The sequence below is a fragment of the Cryptomeria japonica genome, chromosome 4 (assembly GCF_030272615.1).
Source record: "Cryptomeria japonica chromosome 4, Sugi_1.0, whole genome shotgun sequence".
Taxonomy (NCBI): domain Eukaryota; kingdom Viridiplantae; phylum Streptophyta; class Pinopsida; order Cupressales; family Cupressaceae; genus Cryptomeria; species Cryptomeria japonica.
Genome location: NC_081408.1, coordinates 80,667,744 through 80,691,551, shown reverse-complemented (window position 1 = coordinate 80,691,551; position 23,808 = coordinate 80,667,744). Strand labels below are relative to the sequence as shown.

The 23,808-nt window shown below is 34.9% G+C and overlaps 1 protein-coding gene across 1 annotated transcript; it reads right to left on the bottom strand.

Moving 5' to 3' along the window:
• Positions 1-418: 418 nt before the first annotated feature.
• Positions 419-3,630, bottom strand: LOC131029481 (uncharacterized). The gene is made up of 4 exons (XM_057959976.2): positions 3,478-3,630; positions 3,247-3,380; positions 1,179-1,327; positions 419-1,058 (listed from the first exon to the last, which is right to left on the bottom strand). Exons 1-4 carry the CDS (start codon positions 3,515-3,517, stop codon positions 908-910), a joined length of 474 nt encoding a protein of 157 aa, XP_057815959.1. The 5' UTR covers positions 3,518-3,630; the 3' UTR covers positions 419-907.
• Positions 3,631-23,808: the final 20,178 nt, after the last annotated feature.

Genomic DNA, 23,808 nt, shown 5'->3' with positions numbered 1-23,808 from the left:
GTCTTGGCCATCTTTACTTTAATTACCAATCAATTTTCTAAAATTGTCAAAAAGCTTTTACATTTCAGCTATAAGATAGAGGAGAACTTAACCAAAGCTTATATAATTCACATTTGAATGTCTTCCCCATCAGAATTTCATTACCAATCAATTATCTAACATTATTGATAAACGAAAACTTAACCAAAAATTGTATAGTTCTTACATCTTTATCATTAGGATGTCTTAGCCATACACTTTACAACCAATCAATTATTTAACATTGCTGTCAACAAGCTTTCAAAATTTCAACTTTAAGATAGACACGAACTAAACCAAAATAGTTCTGGCATCTTTAGCATTAGAATGTTTTTACCATCTGAACTTTAATTACCAATCAATTTTCTAAGATTGTTCTCATGAACTATAAGATAGATGATAACTTAACCAAAACTTATATGATTCTTGCATCTTTACAATACAATAGTGGTCAGTACTTACAAGTACAAGAAAGAAAGAGTAGCCCACTACCTTAACCTAATTTTAAACTCACAAATTACAAAAAATTTATGGATCAAGAGACTCCTCAGTACAGGTGGAATGGCTCAGTAATGTATTGTTCAGTCACCGCCCCTGTAAATGAATACTCTCACTATTGGAATCCCTAACATCTCAATTACGTCTTCACTGATTTATATCTCATGATTTCATGATTTTATTTAGTGGAAGTTGAAACTTTTCCTTCATCTTTATCCATGTCAGCACACAATATGCTAGACCAGTACAGTTCTAATACTAAATGCTACTGAAATTCTTACAATGCTCTTAGCATCAGAATATCCGTCTTGGCTGTGCCTTGGAGAAACCAGTTTAATATTTACAGCTACTTTCATTGTAAATTATGTACATACAAAACTCTCATGTTTGTCTAAGAAGTAGATGCCATTAAATCTGGAGATAAGCCCTGTTTTTGGCCTCCAATCATAGCAACTTCATGCTGTGCAGCATATTTATAGGCATGTCCATCCATTTCTGACTGTGGAGGTTCATTCAAAAATGCCCAGTTGCTTCTTGTCCACCTGAATAAAGAGCAATTCGATCATAATCAATTGGAAGATATATTATAGAACAAGAACATAGAAAATATATCTGAGTTTTACAGCATAGAAGTCTACATAGAGAGGGAAAACAAAACATACCAGGCCAGCTTCTTGTCCCTCACTGACTCCCCATTTGTCACAGATTGAGCATCTTCACTGACTCTCTGTGTGAAGCTATTGCTTACTTCTAGACGAGCTGGACGATTAGCAGGGAATGATTGGCTGCCTCTGCCCCCAATTATACTTATCTGTGATCTCCCAAATTACAAGCAGTAAGACCACCAATTCTATTTAGGAATAAGTCAATAAGGAAACCTAGAATGCCTCATACTAAAATTTGACAATAAGTTTTTATAGTTCAAATGGGCATTATTAAAAATTTTAAATGGAAGGACAACTTACTCTGAAATTGAAAAAAAGGTCAGAGATGTTCATACAGTTATAAATGAGTAAAACTGAAGTATAAATTTAGATCAGCTCAGCTCATCTAATTTGGGAAAGATATAGAAAAACAATGTATTATCTATTTAACATTGAAAATTTGATTATATTTATTGATTAATTAAAATTCTGATTTTATATCCAAAAAAATTCTGATAAAAAAAGAGACATATAATATTGATTCATATTTCAATAACATCTTAATATTTACTAAAAATTATATTACATTACTAATTTGAAAATAAAATAAAAAGCTTTTTTAACTTTTCAAAGTTATGACTATGTCAACTATTTGTCAACCATCAATGGAAACCTTCCCACATGAAAGAGGCAAGAAAAGGAAGAATGTTTATGAGAGCTGAGAAACCTTGACCCAATTGAAAGAACCAAAACCTATCAATGAAATGCTCAATTTTCTGTCTCAACTTTCTGTCCTCTTTTGTCAAAAGAACCTTTACCAGATCTAACAAAGAGAAGAAAAAGAAAAATAAAATAAAAAACCTCTTCATAAGAGTCTTGTATCTAAAAATCTCAATGTTTTCAAGTCAATAATTTCCTCCTCGTAAAAGAACCTTTAGAAGCATAAAGAGAAGAAAAAAAAAACCTCTTCCTAAGAGTCCTCTAGCTAAAAACTTCAACGTCTTTGATTCAATAAATTCCTCATTTTCCTCCTTGTAAAAGAATCTTTAGGAGCTCCAACAAAAAGTAGAAAAAGAAAAACCTCTTCCTAAAAAACCTGTATCTAAAAACCTCAATGTCTTCAAGTCAATGAATTCCTCCTTGGAAAAAGGAGATCCAACAAAAAGTAGAAAAAAAAAACCTCTTACTAGTCTAAAACCTCAATATCTTCAAGTCAATGTCTTCAAGTCAATGAATTCCTCCTCGACCTTTTAAGAGTCTTTTAAAAGTCAATGAATTCCTCCTCGACCCTTTAAGAGTATTTTAAGGGTTCTGACAAAGAGAAGAAAAAGAAAAACGTCTTCCTAAGAGTCTTGCGTCTAAAACCTTCAAAATCTTAAGTCAATGGATTCCTCCTTACAGAAAAAAATGTCCAAAATGTCCAAAAGTTAGAACAAAGGGTGATCAAGTATTAGCCCATCTCCCTAAGGGAAGGCACCTAGCAAAATAGAAAAATAAAAGCATGTAGAAGAGCATGGACGATGTTCCTATATAAAGGACAACATTTCAAAAAAGAAGTTTATATCTATGTACAAACAATTAAGATCAGAGCATTCAATTGAAGATGGATAGATAGCAAAATTTTAACATTCATGATGCTGTTTGTGAGGCTAAAACTAGCTGCTGTTTATGAGGCTAAAACTTTGGAGGATAAGTTTATCATTCTGACTTTCAAACTTGCTATAACCAGTTTATGAGATGACAACGTTTCAACTTTCAAACTTGCTACTTGCCGACCAACAGTTTTGGTCCAAATACCCCCAAAATAGTTCGAATAGTCGCAAACTAATTTTTCTTTTTAAAAACACTTCTACTTACAACCATTCTAGCTCAACCTCTCTGCCTAAATCAAAAATTTCATCAACCTAAATCTGTCAAGCTTATTTATCTAACTAAATACACCAAAACAGAACAATACTAACGATTTGTGAAGAAAAACACCAACTTCAAAGCATCCTAATTCAATCTTGAAAGTAAATTTTGTCAATCCATCCAAGTTTTTCAAAGGAAGGAGGATGAGATCTTTTTCAAGCAAACTAACACATACCTGGTCATGAACCTCTGAAATCTCTGAATCAGTCTCTACAACTGCCCTCAGATGCTCCTCTTCAGCCCCACGCTTAACCTTCCAAAAGTTATCTATCTCTTCCTCAGTAAAGGACTTCCTTTTCTCAAACCTACCTGTATCCAAATAAGTCCAAACTCATCAAAACCCACATAAAAACATACAGGATTTCTAAAAACAAAGCTAAAACTAATCTATGGTCTGATACTTTACCAGACCTAGGAGAATTCCACCCTGACACTAAAGAACCCATGATCTCTATCTTCTTCTCCTCACAACTTTGTTCACAAAACTAGGAAATAAGTTAAGTATTTCAAAAATCTTCTTAATACTGTTTGACATTAGTGTTGAATTCAATATATAAAGGCTCCACCGACTTAAGTTTACTCCTTGTAAGACCATACTACTCTGGTTTTTACTATATCAGCCCACAGCAATCTGCTGAGCTGGATACCATGAATGTTTATAAAATCTTTATCTTTAAGAATGATTCTTTTGGATAGAGGACACATGGAGACTTATTATGCGATAGAGTCGTGATCGAAAGGGTATTATGTAGAAAAATTAAAGCAATTTCTACCCAAGTCGCTTTCAAATCATTTGTGACAGCACAATCCAATTGAAATATTCAAAGTTAGAAAATTCTTAAAGATAATACTTATCACTCCAAGATAAGGAAGAGTGACCGCTTGACTGAGTTTTACTCATTAGATTGTTGCTTTTGCTTTAAACATGGAATTTATGGTAATTTTTTAATTTTCCTGTTGAATTAATTGGGTTTGAAACTTCCAGTACATGAATTTTGGCTGGAATATTGGAACATGGAGGAGGATGATATTATTAGTAATTCAATATTTAACCTAATTTGCACTGTTTCAGTTCATCAATTCTTTTTTTTCCATAGTTTTATATTTTCAATTTATTTAATTATTTTTATGGAGGATTTTATATCATATATCAATTAGTCGGAGCATAAGTTTATGTCAATCAATTAAACATCAAGGATTAAGAGGTATCTATTCTATCAAAATTGTCTGGAACATAATCCTAACCTCATTCTTTATCGTTTAAATCTTAATGTATGGCATAATCAAGAAACATACCATCAACTCTTCATATCAGTTGAGAGTAAAGGGTTGAGGGGTATCTATTGTATGAAAATTGGCATGAACCAAGTCTCGTCTCTTTTAGTTTAAACCTCAATGGATGACATAATCAAGAAACAAGTTTAAATCTCAAAGGATGGCATAATCAAGAAACAACCATCACGTATGCGGATCCGCTAAGAGTCAAGGATTGAGGAGTATCTATTCTACCAAAATCATTTGGGGCATGATTCTAGCCTCATCCTTACTATTTAAATCTTAATGGTTGGCATAATCAAGAAAAAGACCATCACCACTTTGGTGAGAGCCAAAGACAAGGCCGGTATATCTATTCTACCACAATTGTCTGGTATATGATCCTGATTTCATCCCTTATGGTACCTCAATGCATGATGTAATCAATAAACATACCATCACCTCTTCAGATCAGCTGAGAGTAAAGGATTGAGAGGTATCTATTGTACATTTGAGGCACGAACCCAACCTCATCTCTTATAGTTTAAACCTCAATGGATGGCATAATCAAGAAACAATCATCACGTCTGCAGATTAGCTAAGAGTCAATGACTAAGGGGTATTTATTCTACCAAAATTGTTGGGGTACAATCGCAACAACATCTCTTATAGTTTTTCATCTATTACAGTTTAAGCCTCAGTGGCCATCACCTCCAGGGATCAGTTGAGGGTCAATGACTAAAAGATATTTATTCTACCAAAATTGTTGTCACCCACAATCTGATCTCATAGCTTATAATTTAAACTCGTCTCTTATAATTTTAACTTTATTGAACGATGTAATCAAGAAACATATTATCATCCTCACTAATTATTCTTACATTTATTTATTATTAAAAAAACAAACCAAAAATTTAGGATGTTGATTTTATATTTTTTTCACTCCATGACTGTACATGAGATCATCTGCATTGATAATTTTCCTCTTTTTCGCCGCGCTGTTGCTTTCAATTCATCGTTATTATCCATCATAAAAAGAGACAAGACATCTACCTAGTTATAGGCAAAGCAAGTTGATCGAATTGCAATTGAAAAAAGATTAGATTTTCTTTTTCCTTCCGGTTTAATGAAAAGGATTGTTTTGTCATTTAAGGCAGTGGATATTATGGGATTTGTCTTTTAGATATTATTGTTGTTGTTTTATGTATTTATTTGGTCACGCTTGCATAGGGCCGTACATCCTCCCTCATGCAAAGCATATGGACAGAAACCGGCTTGCTCCATGAACCCTCTCTTTAATTTAGAATTTAATTCTTATTTTTAAAATTTAGGTTGTATTTAACTTATAATATTTATATATAATTATGTTGTATAAATAATAAAAAAAATTATTATAGAAAATTATAATATAATATTTTAATTTATAATATATTATTTTTAAAATATCTGTTAATTTAAAATATATAGATAATTGATCTGTTAGTGGGTAGCACGGACTAATCCATCTTTCATTAAAGACAAAGAGGTGGAATGGTCAAAGCCAGAACAAGAGTGGATCAAAATCAATTTCGATGGTGCATCTTGGGCTAGCCCTGGACCATCTGGAACAAGGTTTGTGGCTAGGGACGAGCAGGGCAATTTACTAGCTACTGGAGCTCAAAAACTTAAGGAACGAATGACAAACAAACCTGAGATATATGGAGCTCTTTTGGCAGTCAATTTGGCAAGCAATTTTTCAATCACCAATTTGTATATTGAGGGAGATTCACAAATCATTGTGAATGGTCTTATTAAAGGCGAAGCACCAAATTGGAAAATAAATAAAGTCGTAAAAATTATCATGTTGGGAGGGATCAAAGTAAGGTGGCGGACAGCTTATCGAAATGAGCAGCTTCACTTAATGCAAACAATGATGAGCCTTGGTGGATGGACTTATGTAAGGCAGCGTCTATGTAGCAATATAAAGCACACACTCATACGAAAGGCAGACTTAGAAAAAATTTAACATCTCCTTTATGCAAAGTGTGGTAGAAATTTTTTTAACATCTCCTTTATGCAAAGTGTGTTTTATCTACCTAGATATCCATTTTCGTGATTCAGGGGGCATGGGCACCCATTAATGGGAAAGACTGGAAGCAGAGGACAACTTCATTTTTTGGAAAGTTCCTAAAGCCTTTTTAAAAATCCATTTTCGTGTGCAGAAATGAAGAGGGGTGACGCCACATGTTTCTCTGAGGCATTTTGATAGGCAAATCGCATTCCAATCTATGCTTCCACATTTTGCGTACATGTCTACCAGGGCTATTGCAACGACAAAATCCCCAAAGCACCCATTCTTGATAGGCATGGAGGATGTGGGTTAAAGTCAATGAGACCACATTTCAGATTGGAAGAAAGGCGCACTGGGAAAGGGAAAGGCATGGGGTCTTAGCATCTAAAATCATAAGTTGAGGGTCATCTTGGTGCGCAAGGACACAATATTTGACCCATGGCCTCATTAAAGAAACATTTATTTTGTGCAGAAATGGGGTGGGGCACAAGAAGAAGCGAAGATGAATGGCCATCAAGTTGTTCAACGAGATAAAGGGATTGCAAATATTGGAGGGAAATGAAGGCAAAAAATGTGGATTTACACCTGCCATTTGCATTTGCTTGAAAGTTTAGAAAGCCTTTTCAACATAATGGAAAGCCTTTTCAACAGATCCATTATGTGTGTATCTTACAATCATTGCAATAAACAAAAATGGACCCATCGCAGAGAGTGGAGGCACGTTGAAGGGAGGAAGAGAGAACAGGTGATTGGTGGCATTAGAAACCTTTTTTATTTAGTCGCCATGATCTTCTTGTGGTTGAATACTCCAAAGGTAGAGTTGAACATGGGTTCGAAGAGCAGAATAACAAGCCATGGGAATATCTAAATCATAGCATAGGTCCTAGAAGGCCATGTGGGAACCTTATGGGGTAGATTTGAACCATTACAACACTTCCAATCAAGGTTTGAGAGGAAAAAGAGGTAGAAACATGATTCATATCAATTCTAGGGTAGAAATTCGTCTATTTATTTTTTTACGCTTTTGACTCCGAGTTATGAACAAGTGAGGTCACAGCCCGGGGACCTTCCCCACACTTCACTTGTTCAAACCTATGAGCACAACGACCCAGCGAAGACACAAGGCTTGCAAGCACAATGGCCCAACAGGAGTTTGAACCTTGGTGGCCACTTCACCAACGAAGTGTTTTAACCGTGACACTACATGTCTGAAGACAAAAATTCGTCTATGTTAGAATCAATGACAATTCCAAAGACACTGAAAGGGGGGGGAGGGGTGAATCGGTGTCTTACCAGCTAACTGAATATTTAAACTTATTTGTAACTTCGCAACCCAAATCAATGTACCAGTAAACAAGAAATAATGCAGTAAAGAGAAATAACAGAGATATCATAAATACACACAATAACATAAATATTTTTGGCGAGGAAAACCCAGTGTGGGAAAAACCTCGGTGGGATTTGTGACCCACAATATTTACTCACTGGCCAATATGAATAAATATTACTTACAATAAGGGCCTGCACATACAGGAAAGCCAACAACCTAGAGCGCATTGTTCAATACAAGAGTCATACTGACTACAAAATGGATAATTAAATCCAATGCAATGTACTGCTCAAAATATCATCTCTACTGCCTAGTTCAGTACCGGTTTAAGCTCAGTAAAAACCTTTTGTTGTCTTACATAAACCAACAATAATTATCCTATCATATGTCACACCTTACATCAAGTCCTGTCATACAAAAATGATCTATAAGATCTCATACATATATGAGTCTTTTACAATATACCAAGTCGGCTTACAAATAATTAATTATATTTATAATACAATTCATAAAGAAAACTTGTCTCATGTCGGTCTGAGTGCTGGTATACTTCATCTCCAGTGTAATCTGGATGTCGGTGTTGATATACTTCATTTCCGGTGTAATCTAGATGCTGGTGATCATGTCTGTCGGTACCAGTGTTTGTCGGTGTATGTGTAGAAAATCATTACCGATTGGTTGCCATCAATGACAACATCAACCATTTCTCATAAGAGTGTAGAATGCCAACAATCTCCCCCTTTGGCATTGATGGCAACACTCGTGAGAAAAATCCAAAAACTGTTGTCCAAAAATGAAGTCCAAAGACTGATCCCAAAAAGATGTGCTCCCCTTGAGCAAATGATCTTCTCTGTGCATTTATTTTTCTCCATACTACTCCCCCTTTGGCATCAATGACAAAGGATGTCAAAAAGGAGTAAAAATCCTACCTCAAAGCTTGTAAATGGTTAGTTACAATCTGAAAGATATCTGCCACAATTATATTCAGGCTCTGCATAAATTTGTTATTGTCTGCAATAGTGGCCTCTGTCTGTTGGATCATACCGGTGAGATAATGCATTTGCTGCTTCGGTGATCGTTCTCCTTGAACTGTTGCCTTAGTTAGCTCAACCCGTTGAATAAGAAGACTGTCCAATCTAGGACCAAGTCTTCTTTTTAGTTCTTAGGATTTCAACCTTATCCTTTCTTTCTCTTTCTCAAGTTTCTCTATTTTGTCCTAAAAAACTATCATTTCTTTCTCAAAAATAGATGTAAGTTCTGAAGAACATATCATATTATCTGCAATGTGATCTATTTCCTTTTGTGTTCTCTTGATCTCCTCATCAATGTCTTCTATCAGATGGTGAGGCTTGCAAGTTTCTCTTTATAGTTCCTTATACTCCAAAATTGTTGAATTTAGTGTCAGTAATAAGGAATCAATGTGCTCCTTACAGTCCTTAATAATCTTCTCAAAGAATTCTCCTTTCTCTTTATCTATTCTTCTCTTTATAGTTTCCTCATTCACCTGATCTAAAGTTAGAACATTTTGAGAAATAAATTTAGACAATGTGTCTAATTTACCTAAAGAATCCTTAATATGATCTATCTTACAGGTTGGTGCAATATTCTGCAAAATAGGCAATGTGTCATCAATAGCTTTGAATGCTAATGCATTATAATATGTTATCCTCTTGATAGAATCCAATAGAACATCTGTTACATTAGTAGGTCAAAATTCCCCAGTTGATGTGCTTGGTTTTGCAATGGATTTCCTTTCAACAAACACTTGCCCGATTATCTTTACTATTTCTTCCTTATCAATTGCTTCCTCTTTACTTACATTTACTGCCAGTTTCTCTGTCTATACATGTACCTCTGCTTCCAATAATTTCTCAGTGTTAGTTACTTTAGCCTCAGTCAGTTTCTTTGTCTCTGGTTTCTCAGCTTGTGTCGATATCTCAATATTCTGAGATTCAGCAATGTGTGTCGGTGGCTCAGAGATCTTATTGTCCTTAACATCTGCTGCCTTAACCTCTGCAGTCTCTTTATCTACAACAATATTTACATCTTGTGTATCAACATTCATGGTGAAAAGAATTTCAAACTTTGGGTTAGTGTCATCATGTGTTACATCTTCAGTTGCCTTATCTGGTTGATTGTTTGTATGTACCGGTGATGCTGAAGTTATTGGAGGAGTGTCTTGTGTTGGTGGAGGAATATTATTTGTGATTTTTATAGCAGGAACACCACCAATTTTTCCTTTACCTTTGTCCTTTTGGTAGACCTTTGTAAAAGACTTATCCATCCTCTATCTCTCTCTTTCCTCTTTCTTTTCTTTTTCAACAAAAAATATATCCCAACAGTCCGTAGTCTCATAAACAATCTCTTTTACTATCCCAACCATTAGGTTAACCTATCAGTGTCCACTAACAAAAACTGACCGGTTTGCTTCAAAAATTAGTTCATCAATTTCCTCTTTAAAGTTTACATGATGTACAACCAATAATGCTTCAACTTTTAACTTCTTATCTAATTCCATTACTGACATGCATTTAGCCTCTAACCTTAGATATAAATCATTTGGCAAATCATCTACAACTTCACTCAAAACTTTCTTATAGATGTCTAAATGCAAAATGATACTTTCTTCTATGGTATCCTTGTCACAATCCTTGAATGAATGATAATATTTATTTACATTACTCAGATTACCATCTTGTGTTATCTCATTTACCAGTTCCTCTAGTGTAAGTGTATTTGGTGTCTTGGTTTGTTTCTTCTTAGAAGTTAGCTTTTTCTTAGGTTCTCTTACTGCCTGTTGCTTCTTCCTTAATGTTCTTGCCTTTTTTAGAGAAGGAGAGGGTACTAGTGAGGGTTTTCTCTTCTTCCTTTCCACTCGTTTGAATTATGCATCCTTACCACTATCTGTATCCAAAGAAGTGCCAACTGGTGAAACATGAGCTTCCGGTTGCAATCCTTCTAGTTCACTAGCTGAAATGCCACTTATGTTCATCACATTTTCTTTTACTTCTTTTGCCATCTTAGATGCATCTCTGATAAATTTTTCTCTTCTTTTTCTTTGTTTTTGCAATGAAACAACACTCTCAATAGTCTCAGAATTACCAAAAATTTCTTCAGATGGTTCCTTAGGTGCATCAAGAAGTGTCTTAGCATATGCTTCAAGAATATTCAGATCCACTTCACAACCCATTTATGTTATCCAAATGATTCTAGGAGTAACAACTTCCATCCAAGTTTCATCTCGCTTGATTACAAAACATATTTGCTTGTCATATTTATCTACTATGCTCTGTGGTATCCTTTCTCTAGCCTTCATCTTAGTTTGGAAATTTTCAAAGCAGGTTTTCACTATGTCAACACTGTTAGCACCAATGCTGGTAATAGCTTCCTTGATCTATCTACCTACCGGGATGTCATATCCAAAGTCCTTATGACCAATGTCAATGTTAGGTATCTCTTTGGTGAAGTAAAACATCAGACACACAAATAGATTAGCAAAACGGAATGTCCCCTTCTTGTCACCTTTAATCTTTTTCAGGTTGTCAATCAATTCATCCTTAAGCCATTCACAAATATCAATCCTAGAATTGTTTTTAACCATTTCATGTGTACTATGAATACATAGACTGGAAACTAAATTTAATATGTTTGCATGTGTAACTCTATAGCCAAGTACCATACTCACATAGCTCACATTTGCATCTTTGATATCATTAACCCTAAGAGATCTATTATCAAATGTAGCTCCGGTTAATTCCATTACACCCTTGTTAGGTATCTTTTTCTTTTTGTCGGGTCTAACGTTGGTTGAAGGTAAACCAATAACTGCCTTTATTGCCTCCTTAGTGATCTTAAAAATAGAGTCGACACATGAACTCTCTGTAAACTCTACTCAGTACAAGACGTACTACCGCATCCAAAAATTCAGGAATGTTCAAAACTTCAACAAATCCTAAGTCTCCTACAATCTTATGCTCAGGTTTAATCAGACATTGTTCATCAGTAATAACATCATTGTACATATTCTTCAAATCATCAGTCCCTAAGTTTTCTATGTAGCAGTGAATGTAGATTCTAGGGTCTTCGGCAAAGGCGACTTCCTTCCGAATTTTTGAAAAAGCTCTGATAGAATCATCTTGCTTGGCAATTTCAAGGATGATCTTAAACACGGGCCTAGGGCACTTAATGTTTTCTACCACAGTAGGGTTTGCAATAAATTCAGGTTCAGAAGATGAAGATGCCATTTCGAAAGATAAATACCTTTTGCTTGAAATCCTTGAATGCCTAAAAAACACTTCACTGCTTGCCTTAGGATGCCTCAGCTCAATTTTGTGCTCTCTGAATATTTGAATGCTTGGTGATTGAAAATGAGGCTTATTCGGTGCTTTATAGCCAAAAATGCTCTCCAACTACCATATTAAATGGTTGTCGATTAATTGAAATCTTAACTCATATGTCGGTAAAGAAGAAATGTATCTTCTTCCCATCAACTGAGGGTAGAATGCATGATATTCAATTTTTTGCCATACCCCCTAAGGATTATTCCTCAATTAGATGAAGAATCTCCTACCAGTGGAGGATTACTCTGTTCTACCAGTGCAAAGATAGACTCATCAACTCTCTAATCTCTCTTCTTAATCCATTGTTGTAAAAATTCTTGCTTTATTTCGTTTACTTTTTCTTTTCCGTTTACATTGGATCCTTTATTGTTCGCCGGTGTAGTCTTGCTTCTACAAAATTGCAATATCCCCAATCTTGTTACATGCATAACAAGTTACATTATTCCTCTGAATAGCCTTTCCATATCCTTGACCGGTTTGTGTTCTACATTGATTAGGTAAATGTCCAAATCTACCACAAACATAGCATTTCACATTCATTTTACAATTTTCTGAGTTATGACCAACTTTATTGCATTTGGAACATTGACCGGTGGGTAAGTTTGTATTCTGATTATTTCTAAATCTGCACTGATTTTCTCTATGACCAAATTTGTTGCAATTAAAACATTTCCCATTAAATTTATAAGCATTAGGTTGTCTTACCAATTTACTGTAATCTTGATTGTTTGTAGTCCCAAAACTTTCTCCATGTTCAAATCCAAGTCCAAATGTATCTCCATCAAGTTTTGGTCTTTTCAGCATGTCATCAAGTCTTTCTGAACTTTTCTTGAATATGTCTTTATGTTCATTTGCAGTGATCAACTCATTTTCCAGATTCCCAACTTGTCTCACAAGTTCATCTTTATCATGTTGTATGTGAATCAAATATGTCTTTAGCATATTATTTTCATGACTAAGTCTCAGATTTTCATTACCTCCATCATTAAGTCTTCTAAGCAAATCTTCTTCATTCTTCTTCCTGTCTTCAATATCCTTACATAGCCTCATGGTTAAATCTTGCATTTCATTCCTCATATTAGTATTTTCTTGTCTCAACTTCTTTGTAATGTCTCTAAGATTTTATTTTTCATCATCATGTTTCTGCATCTACTCATGAAGTTCCTTCCTCTTGTTCTGTGTTATAACTAGGTTCTCCTGAAGTCCTTTTATTAATTCCTGGGCAGCCCTCAGATCATCTTCAAGTTTGATATTCTTTAATTTTTCTGCATCAAATCTTCAAGAGCTCCTTCCAACTGTTTTCTCAAACTCTCCATTGGTACCGGTTTTAGAATCTTCCTCAAATTGTTAGGCTTTTGCAAATAGAGGACCAAGCTCTGGTACCAATTGTTAGAATAAATGACAGTCCCGAAGATACTGAGAGGGGGGGGGGGTGAATCAGTGTCTTACCAGTTAACTGAATATTTAAACTTATTTGTAACTTTGCAACCCAAATCAATGTACCGGTAAACAAGAAATAATGCAGTAAAGAGAAATAACAGAGACATCATAAATACACCATAACACGGATGTTTTTGGCGAGGAAAACCCAGTGTGGGAAAAACCTCGGTGGGATTTGTGACCCACAATATTTACTCACTGGCCAATATGAATAAATATTACTTACAATAAGGGCTTGCACATGCAGGAAGGCCAACAGCCTAGAGCGCACTGCTCAATAGAAGAGTCATACTGACTACAAAATGGATAATTAAATCCAATACAATGTACTACTCAAAATAGCATCTCTAATGCCTAGTTCAGTACCGGTTTAAGCTCAGTCAAAACCTTTTGTTGTCTTATATAAACCAACAATAATTATCCTATCATATGTCACACCTTACATCAAGTCCTGTCATACAAAAATGATCTATAAGATCTCATACATATATGAGTCTTTTACAATATACCAAGTCGGCTTACAAATAATTAATTATATTTATAATATACTTCATATAAGCAAAACTTGTCTCATGTCAGCCTGAGTGCCAGTATACTTCATTTCCGGTGTAATCTGGATGTCGATGATCATGTATGTCGATGTCGGTGCCTATCGATGTATGTGTAGAAACCCGTTACTGGTTGGTTGTCATCAATGACAACATCAACCGTTTCTCATAAGAGTGTAGAATGCCAATAGTCTATTATAACCTTACATTGTTGACTAAAATTTATGTTGTTCTATTTATTCTTATGAATTCTCTATAATCTCCTTATGCATCAACCAACATGTTTTAATTTATCTCGTTAGAGGAGTGCATTGTAATTATTTCTCATTCAAATAACATTAATTTGACACCACAACCTGTAAAAATTCACATGGTTAGCAAATTGTCTGATAAATTGCCCCTTCACTGAAAAGAAAATATGTGGAAACTTGGATATAATCTTGGAGTATTTTGTCTATTCGTTCTAATGAATGGTATATCAGTCAATATATTTCGGTATAAGAAATTACCAAGGAGAATATTAGTAATGGAATTGATGGGTATTTGAACAATTATATCTTCAATCTCATGAACAACAATGGAAAATTTTAACTCCTCCTAATCCTTCAGTCAGAGATAACCTCCTCAAAATTTGAAACTCACATCCCATGGTAATATTTCCACATGTAAACAAAAATTCTTTGTGACCCAGTTCGTAAAATGAGATTTCTTAGTAAATATAAGAACAAAATGTGTTGGGAACAAGCACTATTCTTAACAGCTTGTGTGTTGGAATGCTCCCAGAATGAATAAATAAATAAATAAAAGGTGTATTCAAGATGTGTGTTTCAAATTTAGGTAAATGACTCAACATAACCAATTAGAGACAAATTTGATGCATGGTACAAAAATGTGAAGAAATATGGCCACGTGCAAATAAAGTTTGGAGAAGATTGAACTAAGATTAATGTGGAATTCAAAACTAAAAAGAAGAATGCATAGACAATTAGAACAATCAAGATTCAACCCAGTAAACCAACATATATCTGCACACTGGGTGAATATAAATGGCGTTCAAATGAGAACCAAAATAACTAAATTAATGTAAGGTAATGACTTCATTAAATGTACCATTTAGGGTTATACCATTCTTGCTCCATTATTAAAATGTGGATGTGAGAATATGATAAATTCATATCTACAGGTGGATAGTCATTATCAATTATATTTGATAAACAATGCTCTCTAATAATGCTAAACTAGGTTAATCAATGGCTTTGTTATTCAACAATTTTACTACCATGCTTATATTATTATCTAGTTATGGACTATCAAGTCTAGGGTCTTTAAGGAGTGAAATATAGATTTACATTTCATGACTACAACTAAACATGGGATAAAATATCATGTTGGAATAAGATAGTTGCCAATTTAGAGGGATTTCTTTGGGGTACATACGTAATGATACTAAAAATGATTTGCAGTGTAATAATTATTAATTAGAGTATGTCTGTATATGCTTCTTAGAATTTTATGTTCTTTTGTAACATTGTATTAAAATCATCTTACTTATTCAATATTTATTTAGTATGAGCTTATGCTTATGGGTACTTGACAATGTCTTCATTATTGGAACTAAAACTTTAATGCATTCATATTTAATGTTGCGGGATGATACTCTCAATAATTGCTTCAAATAATGGATAAATTTGTATATGACTATAGCATAACTATAGAACTTCTAAGTATAAGAAGCCTAACATTTGAACTAACGAGAGAATTGAGGCAAGGGTACTATAGTTATACAAAATTATCACATTATTTAATAGAAATAAATTAACAATTAATTTAATGAGAATGATTTAAGAGACAACTATTGGTAATCATGTTATATGGCATCTCCAAAATATCTTATTGCTGACATTTAAGATCACAATTAGTTTTAAATGGTGAGTGTGAACATTATATAGTCAGACAACTGAAACTAATATTATGGTGTCATTGGTGTCACTTGAGAAAACCCTAATAAACATTTGATGGTCGAAATTTAAGTCAAAAGAGTGTAATGATGGTTATTAATGTTGTACAAGTCTATAATAAATAAAAGGTGCTTGTTAAATTGAGTTATACCAACCAAGTAATTAAGAAAATGGATTTTGGGTATCAAGGTAATTATGTGTGGAGCTATCAGCTTAAATTGCTACAGTTCATAAGACAAACTTCAGGATGTTCAAGTTGATTTAGGAATAATAATAATGGGTGGGTTGATTAGAGACCGTCATAACCTTAAGGGAGGTGCTATAATATTGGTTACTAAATTGTGAGTTAGTTATGGTTTCTTAATTAATGTTAATTTTTATGGATTAAGAGGAAACTTTAACCAAACCTTAGTGATGGGAAAATTGTGTCCAGGCCTCCTTTGAGAAGCCTTGTGAGGAGAACTACATGTTACTTTGACCTGTTTGGAAGTAGGAATGTAGGCGGTCCTTGGGTGAAGGATGCTCATGTGACCTCAAGTCCATAGGGGTAGGTCTAGTGGGGAATAGCTCCAAGGTATGGGGTTGTTCCTAACTTGTCAACCTTTCCTCTTTAGTAGGTTTCAAATGAGGCCGAAAAGGAATTAGAAGATTATGGAAAAGTTAAGAAAGCCTTATAACTCGTATTTAATACATATTATGTTTTTGAATGGCAAGTTGATAAAGTGAAAGGGTAGACCACGTTATAGTCAATTTGTTTATCTATTGAGTAGATATCATCTTGAGTTGGATCCAAGTGAAATTTAATCCTAGACCTATAAGACTTTATGTAAATACTCCTAGACCTATCTTGACTATAATTTACTTGTTCTGAATTGGGAACCTCTCTTCCAATTATAGTGCTAATCCATGTATAGGCGCTAACTTTTACAACAATGGATGGAGATAAGACCCTACAAGGGCATAGGTAGAGGATTGTATTCCTCTAGCACATAGACTAGTCCTCTCTATCTGAGGCATGATCGCAAAAGAATAAATCCTATGGCCCGATAAGATAAGCTTATCCACTCAAGATTGACAGTAGTCAAGGACTCTACAATGTAGGTAGACTATTAGCTATACCACCTAGGTAGTGGATGGTTACCGCTAGTTGCATGCAGGCGAGGAATAGCCCACATTGATCTAGGGTATTGGACGGATTTCACCAGGAGAATGTAGGCCTAGGAACTAGTTGCATGCTAACAATGGATGTCCTTGTTGCATAGCTATCTGATGGATTGCAAGAAAGATAATTTTTAATGAAGAATAGGTAGGTAATAATTGTACCAATCTCATTGTATAATTTTGGGCATATCTTAATGTAGAAATGGTATACTTGACCTTGTTGGGATTAGGATGAACACTTGATGTAGCATGAGATACATTGAATCATGTTCCCACTTGCTCATTGGTGCAGAAGATCGGGGAAAAGGATGTGACCCACAATGTAGTGCACAATGCACCAACATTACTTTTATTTGGGATGCATTGTAAGCAAGTGATAGTTATCCATTGTGGATGTTTCGGTCTCTCACTATGTATATTGTAATCATTAAGTATATGTGATATATATTGGAGCTAGTCACTATGTACATGTGATGTATGTTAAAACTAGTCATTGTGTATTTGTCACATGAATGAGCTATTCATCCTATGCATATGTGATGTGTGCTTGAGTCGCCTTCTATGGAATTGGGAAATCAAGAAAGGATATAGCCCTCATATAATTGTGTGTTTGTCAACTACTTGATGACAATTAGTTATTGATATATTTTGATTAGACTAATTTTAATAAATAGTCTCAATTTAAAGAGAGGTCAAAGATCTCTTATGAGAGGAGAATGGACTCCCTCTAACCTTGAAGGGCAAACTATGAAGCTTCTAACTTCCCTCGAAAGGATATGTAAGCAAGTTCATCTAGAATGAACCCTCAAGGCGTAAGTCTAGTTCTAATGTGGAATCTAATCTCAAGAGCTTACCACCTTTGAGTACAAGCATAAATGTTGGAGTAGGGTTGTCACCACCATTGTGATTACATAAATTATAAAGTTGACACTTTTAAGCAAACAAAAAGGATGCTTGGTTGATTAAGCTAGTACTTGAAAATAAAAATATAGTAGCAACCAAAGGCAGTTGTTACAAGTGTGTGCGATCTTTTAAGGAGAATGTAAGATTTTTAATTGCGAATACATTTTCTCATTCATTCATGCTCGAGTTTGGTGAACTTTTTTTTTTGTGGGAGTTTGAAATTGGAAAGGTTTTAACTAGTGGTGAGAGGAAGAGAATTTGATTGTATTGCAAAAGTTGGTGGGTTTTAGGGAAAAGGGAGAATGGAAGCCACATTTAGTTTCAAGGTAAGAAAATGGTATATATTGTTTATGGGGGAGATTACTGATTGAAGGATGAAGAATATATTCAAATAAGACAACCCTATGTTTTACAAGATGATTAGAATGCTCTTGTGGGATGGATTTATAAAGGAAGAGCATAAATACTGCCCAAATATGGACATTTTGTCCATAGTTCTTGCCTGGTGTCTAGAGTTGGGCATGAAGGAAGACACCTATTGAGTAAATGAGTCCTATCTCAAAACGAAGTGGTTCTTGGATCTGGCTACTTTTATCTGTATAGCAAGGCTGGGAGAAGTCTTTATCACCAAAGGTGATAGATGGGCTCAAGTGGAGGAGTACACTCCTTCGCTCAGGCCTTTCATGGTGTGGTGTTCAGCTAAGAACAGAGAAGATCGACGTGAACGTGAAGAGGTGGCCATTGGTTTCTACTTCATAAAGGAGTACATCCAGGAATGGGATAAGGAAAAAAAGGCTAAGGATGCAAAGGGTATAAAACCGAAGAGTAAGAAAAACAAATTTGCCAAGGAAAATTATTGGAGACCAAAGCCACATAAGGAATGATGCCTAGATGAATAGGCTTTATGTCTGATTTATTGTTTTCTTAGATAGTATGTAATTTTTAAATGACTTTAGTAAGACTCTAGTCAATCTAGATCATATTTGGACTTTGGGTGGGAAGTTTTGATATACTTAGTAATGGTATGATGGTGGTAGGGAAGTAGCGGTAGTTTAATGGTCTTTTATGTTTTGTTTGTAAGCTTAAAAAATAATTATTGTTGTTTATTGTTTTATAATTTTTTTAATTTAAGCTTAATGTATGTGCAAGTTTATAATTAAGAGAGATAATCATTCTACATGTATATATAGTTGTATCAATATGATCATTGGAACCACACTTAATACATATACACATATGTATTGTAGTGTCGTAAATTCTAACCCCTAACAATTTCACACTCCTTTTGGATTTTGATTTAGTGTATCATTTTTCCTATATCATTTCAAGCTTATTTGGGATCTATCCTATTTTAAATTTCAAGGCACTTTATACTCCACTTAAATGTTGATAATCCACAAGACAATTCTAGATCCAATATTAGGGCCCTATTATCTCGTTTCATGCAAAAATGGGGCCTATTTTGCCAAGACACTATTTAAAATTAAATAGTGTCTGATGGTTTTTTGTCAAAATTTTGGGGGATTAATGTTTTTGCTTTAACATTGTGTAATTTGGTTTGCAAATGTGAATATGACCGTTGTAAGTTGGCATAAATGCAAAAATACTTTGAGAATATTAAATAAGACATCATCTCTAATTCATTTTAAACAATATTTCACATCTAGTAATTCACTCCCAGAGCAATTATTCCTTCGATCAAAAGCATATCTAAGTACAAGGGGTATCAAGCTATCATAAGTTGTATTCAAGTATGTTTCCATGATGGATTTTGTTATGATTTATCATGTTATTGCATCAACACTTGGAGGACTTATCTAAAGTGTAGGCACAAGAAAATGATCAACACTTGTGTCTTCTACTTTAACCTATCGCACGTGTAGTCTTTACTATTTGTCGATCCTTTCTTGCTTCTCCTTTCCCATTTTCTATCTCGTTGATATCATTTTCTCCCCATTTTGAGTTTATGATATCAATTTGTCCTAAAATCCATCCCATTGATGTCATTTTATCCCCATTTCAATCATGTGACATCAATTTGTTCCAAAACCTATCCTAATAAGGTCAATTTGTTCCCATTTTAATCCTACGACATCATTTTCTCCCAAAACATGTCTCATGACATCATTTTATCCTAATTCTAGTTTGGTGACTTCTTGTTTGCCTCTTTTCCTATCCCATGGTGTCATTTCATTCTCTTTTCACATCTCTTGACACACTTTGACCTGGTTTACCCATTTTGACCTAATTTTCTCATTTTGACCCAATTGTCCCTATTTTTTGTCCAATTCTTCCCAATTTTGCCTAATTTGACTTAATTTGACCAAATTGACATCTTTGGATGTTAGTTTGACTTCTTTGCCTAATAGGTTTGATTAACTAAACCCCCTTTCCTATTAACCCTTCTTCTGAAAATTAAATAATTTATTTTTAATATTTATTTATTTACCCCTTTTGTCCTATTAATTAAATAAATTCATTTTTTTAATTCCTAATCTATAAATATGAGTAATGAAGTAAATAAATTATATTTATTAATTTATAATGTTTATATTTTTTTTAAATAAAGATAATTAATAAATTTTATTTATTAATTATCTATATTTTATCCTCTCATGTGGGGATAATCCTTGCCTTTTTTAATTTTGAATTCTTCTATTTATCCTCTTGTGATGAGATTTTTAAATAATTTTTAATTATTAAAATCTCCCTGATATTTTCAACCTACTACTTTGGTTTTCACGAGAAGATGTAGCGTCGTAAATTGTACGCACTTGCTAAAGCAGTACAATTTCACACCTAGTTTAGCACCCGCCTTGGCGTGGTTTGCATTTTGCATTGCATTTCTCCTTTAGCACTTAATTAATCAAATTAATTAGGTCTAAGGTCCTACTTCATCGTCCTCCACATCATAAAATTGGGCCCTTTCATTAAAGTGTGCCCCCTTTCATTTTATTCCTCCAATACATCATTTAATCAAAAACCCTAATTAAGTCCTATTTTGAACTTGGGGGCTTGATTTCGAGGGTCAAAACATCTCGAAATCACCTGTAACTTCGGGATTCGCTCTAAAATCATCATATCCGACGGCCCTGAAAATTTGGTGAAAAGTTGTCGGGACCATGGCGCCCGGAGTGCACACGGTCCCGGACATTTTTCTCGAAATTTTAGGAGCGCAATCCAATCATAAAATAAAGCTTAACCCCAAGAAATTGGTGGGAGATTCAATCTCTAGGTCGGCCAAAAGTTGGAATTAAGACCTAGGGTTACATACATAAGAGCTCTCTTTCTTCATTTGAAAGGATCCGAATTTTGTTTTCAAGAACCTCATATGCAGCGAAAGAGCAGATCTTTGAAGACTTCAGCAAAATTCAACATTCATCCATCAAGCATTCATCAATTTCATTCATCCACTTAGGGCTTGGAAGACATTGAAGAGCAATAGGGGATCACCGACTGAAGATTGGCTTGTACCCCCCCCCCTTGGGGTTGGGTCCGCGCACACACTACTTTTACAATACAACTTGGCTATTCGTGGAGGTGGAAATCACCAAAGCGGGGGTTTGACTAAGGCAAAACCCTATATAGCCGCCCAAAACACCTTTTCAGATATAAGTGCAGATTTCAGGATTCAGACGACACCGCAAGTTACAGATCAGAAAGAAGCAGATAAAGACCGAACCATACACCAAGTTTCAGAGAAAAAGACCAGGACAGAGGCGTGGGGCACCCTGGTCCTGCCAGGACAAGGGCGCTAGGCGCCCTGGTCCCTGGGACAGGGGCGTTGGGCGCCCTGGTCCTTCTATCAGACAACATTTCTGACAGTTTTCCAGGTTGCAAAATTGCAGTTTCAGGTGCAGTTTCAGGAACAGAATCAGGACAGTGGCGCTCGCGCCCCCGTCCCAAACATTTTCACTCAGATTTTGACTCTGAGTATGCATCTGCATTCTTGTCTTGTCCTTGTGTTTGCAGCTTTCCATTGTTTTACTTCAATTCTGCAATTTTGTTATTAGTTCATACTTGCACTTTGAGGTTAGGAATTGAACTTGCATCACTTTATCTTTCAATTACAACAAAGGAATAGAAACCCTAATAGATAGCCTGTGGCTCTCTCTTTCACAAAAATAAGTAGCCAATTGTGTGATACCTCTAGGCTCTTTCATATTCCGCAATGTGTGTCAAAAGGTAGGATTAGGACATGTTAACCTAGTCTCGCTTTTTCCCCTACACATTTTGGTGAACCCGACGTGAATCGAATTATTGCTTTCTCTTGCATTGCATTTGTTAGATCTAGATCTAGATTTAGTGTGTTTCATTTTCAAAAAAAAAGAAGAAAAAAAAGAGTGTGTTTCTTTGTTTCTTTGTATTGTGTGTTTAAATTCTATGCAACTTTTATTTCAAAATGTCAGATTTTTATTTGCAAGATGTTCATGTTTATGATGATGTATGCAATTATGTTGATTATGAGTATAGCCAAGATGAATTAGATGAAGCTTTAGATGAGTTTTTGAATCCTAAAGATGCCAAACTTTCATTTTACCAAAGACTCATAAACCTTGTTACTATGTCATTTCGTTGTGATGAGAAAGATAAGTCGAATGGTTCCTTTCAAGGGTACATTCCTATCAACTCTTCCACTGAATATAGTAACATGGTTGTTTTCAATAATCCCCTCTATGAGGAAATGTCTCCTTTTGAATCAAAAGATAAACCTTTTGATAGATATGATCATGCTTTGTTGGATGATGCTCTTGATGACTTTGTGGCTTTATCGAAATCTCTAAACAAGAACAAAACTTCTAAATTAGTTAACATGATAAACCTGAATGAGCATAATAAGCCTCTCTTTGAAGTCCAAGGTGCTTGTCCTTCTCCCACCTTTCAAGTTCCTAAATCACCTCTCCTTACTGTCCAAGGAGGGTATGGTCATGATTCCTTTCTTGCTCCGAATAAACCTATCATCACTGTGCAAGGAAGAAAACCTATAAGTCCTTATAGTTATGCCAAGCAATTAACTAGAGAGAGTTATCATGCGGTTGCCCATACTTATCATACTAGAAATAATAGGCAGCCCAATCCTCCTCCTATTACTCCGGTTTCTCTTCCTAATCCTCAACCAACTCTTCCGCAAGGTCCGCGTATTTCACAAGTTCTTGGCAAGGAATATGATCTCATAGAACAACTTAAAGCTACCCCTGCTAAGATATCCCTTTGGGATTTGATTCAAACTTCTTCTACTCATCACGGAATGTTACAAGATGCCTTGAAAGATTTGAATGTTCCCCCACCAAATACATCTAGTAATATAGTGTCTTTGGTTAACTCTGTGATGAATCCTAAAGCTCAAATTGTGTTTACTCAAGATGAGTTGCCTACTAGTGAAATTCAACATCAATATGATCCCTTGATGATTGTGGTTATCATAAATGATACTACTATAAGACGAACACTAGTAGATAATGGCTCCGGCCTTAATGTGTGTAGCATTAATCTATTGCATAAGATGAATGTGGATACATCCCTCATTGAGCCTGACTCTCATCCCATTCGAGGCTTTGACAATGTGGCTAAGACTTCATTAGGTATTATCACCTTACCCCTCACAATGGGGCCTGTTACTTTGCCTACTCCTATCCATGTTATGTCGGGAAATCTAACATACAATTTGCTATTAGGGAGACCTTGGATTCATAGTATGCAAGTTGTCCCCTCTACATTGCATAGACAAGTTAAATTTATTTATAACAATAAGA